Below are 2,767 nucleotides of genomic sequence, written 5' to 3'. Positions count from 1 at the left end.
GGCTCTATACGAGCTTTTAGCGAACGAATCACTTCAAACTCACGAGTAGCTTGTCTCTTTTATATTTCTAAACTTGAAATATTATTTCAAAATCAATATGCTTTTTGAACAAACCAAAACGGCAAAACAAAAAGACATTTATTTTTGGCGTTGTCATCTGCACTCTCTGCAATCTGCCTCTTCCTCACAAGCTAAAACCGTCTCAATTTTATCCGAAATTCTAGCCACTCCTAATTTTTTCTCTAAAGCTCATTTATCATTCTTTGACAAAACAGGGTGAAAAAAAGTACAACTTTTGGCTTTTCAAAACCTTTAACTTAAAGGTTCAAAAATATTAATTTATTTTTACCTTATCCCTTAGATAATAACATTATTGCTTGTTGGCACATAGTGCACTACCTAGCCGTATTCCTTACTTAAAAAAATCCTCTGATTCCAAGCATAAATTCACACAACATTCTTTATCTCAACTAGAGTTAAAAGGGTGGCGCACCACCTTTCCCAATCCTCACACCACACCCCTCTCTCAACCTCCAACAATGGCACCAGCCGCATTGTCACCGGACCTAAACATCCATAATCTCCGAGCCCTTAAAGTTTTAGGCAACGGAGCCATGGGCACAGTCTTCCTAGTTCACAATCACCTCACAGACCCATCCGCCCACTCCCCATTCGCCCTCAAAGTCGTCGAGAAACGCTCCCCAACGGGCAAGGCAGACGCTGACCGCCGTGCCCGTTGGGAAGTTACCGTTCTCGAACGGTTGAACCAAAAACCACATTCGTCTCTTCCATTGTTAATTGGGTCGTTTGAGACCGAAGATATCGTCGCGTGGGCTATCCCGTATTGCCCGGGAGGCGACTTGAACGTCCTACGTCATCGGCAAATGGACCGCGTGTTCTCTCCTGCGGTTATACGTTTTTATGTGGCGGAAATCGTTTGTGCTTTGGAACACTTGCATTCCATGGGGATAGTTTATCGCGATTTAAAACCGGAAAACATATTGATTCAAGGGTCAGGTCACGTGACACTCACGGACTTTGACTTGTCACGTACCCTGACCCCAAAATCTTTAAAATCTTTGATGTTATCAGAGCAGGTTGATAAACATCACCGAGGACTCACACTCACACGTGTCATGGAAGCTCACACGCTTGTTAAACTGCGTAAAGCAAAAAGTGCACGTGTGTCTCCCATGACACGTAAAGACGTGAGTCTCGTCAACGGCGAACGATCGAACTCGTTCGTCGGAACGGATGAGTACCTCGCTCCTGAGGTCGTCCGTGGCGACGGACACGAGTTCGCCGTGGATTGGTGGGCGTTAGGAATACTCTCTTACGAAATGTTGTACGGTACAACTCCATTTCGAGGGCAAAATCGTAAAGACACGTTTGGAAGAATATTAATGATGCCGCCGAAATTCACCGGACAACTAACGCCGTTAACGGACTTAATCACGAAGTTACTCGACAAAGATCCCACGCGCCGGCTGGGATACGCGAGAGGCGCGTCTGAGATTAAAAAGCACCCCTTTTTCGTCGGTTTGCAGTGGGAACTACTAACGGAAGTTGTACGTCCTCCGTTTATTCCGTCAAGAGACGACGTTGTGTCAAAACCTAAACTAGATGGTTTCAGCATATCAGAGTATTTTCAGAAGAGAAATCAGCTGCCGTCACCGTTAGATTCTCCGTCAAGAGATGACTGTGGATATAACGTCTCGTTAACGGAGTTTTGAGGTTTACAACACGTGTTGAATAATATGTATATTAAGAAAAATAACGGTAGGACGTTAAGTAGATGAGGCATATTACTATTTAGGGATGGTGTATTTTTGTCATATACGGAGGTTATGGACGGTATACCGCAATGTTTTAAAAACCGGTTCAAACTGGTTAGTTGTACCGGTTGAACTGTTCGGTAGAACCGGTTAAACCGTCTGATACCACCAGTTGAACCGTCTGATATACCCGGTTAAAATGTTTCTGAGCCAAATCTGACACGGTTTAAAAACCGGATTTTAAAACATTGGTATACCGATGGTAGCGGTGGCGCATGTAATTGGGATCTTATTATTGTTGTGGGGCATAGAGGAGCTTAGATTAAGGCTTTCTTCAACTAAATTTCATTAGGTGTTATTGTTTAGTAGAAATTTTAATAATTAAAGCCAAATAAAAAGTGTTTGCAACTTTTATTGTTGATAATTACTTAAGACGGTTGTTCTGAATTGGTTATTTTAGAATTTTACTTCTAGAAGATTAAAGTAGTTTATTTTGATATATTTTGGTATATTCTTGTACCTAATCTTATCATAGCATATATGTATAATTCTCTAGTGAAATTCTTTTGAACGTGGCATGTTATATCCCTCACATACCTGATACCCCTAAAGTTTCCATATCTCTTTAAAGATTATAACAATATTAATAATATAATGTACTTAAGTCACATGATGAAGAGACCTTTTGTTAAAAATTATAACAATGTCTCCTGATCACTAACAAAAGGTTAGACTGGAAAAATGGACGGTTCGGATGGGTTCAGATGCCGGGTAAAAGAGGAGCTTTAATGTTAGTATGTAATCGCTTTAGGCATCGGCCAAGTTGGTGTACTATGTATGTTTTCTTTTCACCTTGTACGTTTGGCGCCTAGTGTCTCACTAGTTTGGTTGATATGAGTTTTGTTGGCCCTTAAAAAAAAAAGAGGAGCTCAGGTCAAAGGGTTATGAGCCAAACAGTGGCGGATCTAGGATTCCGACCAAGCGGGAACGTT

At 41.5% G+C, this 2,767-nt stretch overlaps 1 protein-coding gene across 1 annotated transcript; it reads left to right on the top strand.

Moving 5' to 3' along the window:
• Positions 1 to 409: 409 nt before the first annotated feature.
• On the top strand, positions 410 to 2,207 carry LOC110898635 (serine/threonine-protein kinase UCN). The gene has a single exon (XM_022145448.2). The coding sequence runs from the start codon at positions 540 to 542 to the stop codon at positions 1,731 to 1,733; it is 1,194 nt and encodes a 397-aa protein (XP_022001140.1). The 5' UTR covers positions 410 to 539; the 3' UTR covers positions 1,734 to 2,207.
• Positions 2,208 to 2,767: the final 560 nt, after the last annotated feature.

This window comes from Helianthus annuus, chromosome 13 (genome assembly GCF_002127325.2).
Source record: "Helianthus annuus cultivar XRQ/B chromosome 13, HanXRQr2.0-SUNRISE, whole genome shotgun sequence".
NCBI classification, from domain to species: domain Eukaryota; kingdom Viridiplantae; phylum Streptophyta; class Magnoliopsida; order Asterales; family Asteraceae; genus Helianthus; species Helianthus annuus.
This window is presented reverse-complemented; position numbering and strand designations above follow the sequence as displayed.

What these genes read in the sequence shown, in the direction of transcription:
- LOC110898635 (XM_022145448.2), top strand. Translation starts at nt 540, where the DNA reads ATGGCACCAGCCGCATTGTCACCGGACCTAAACATCCATAATCTCCGA.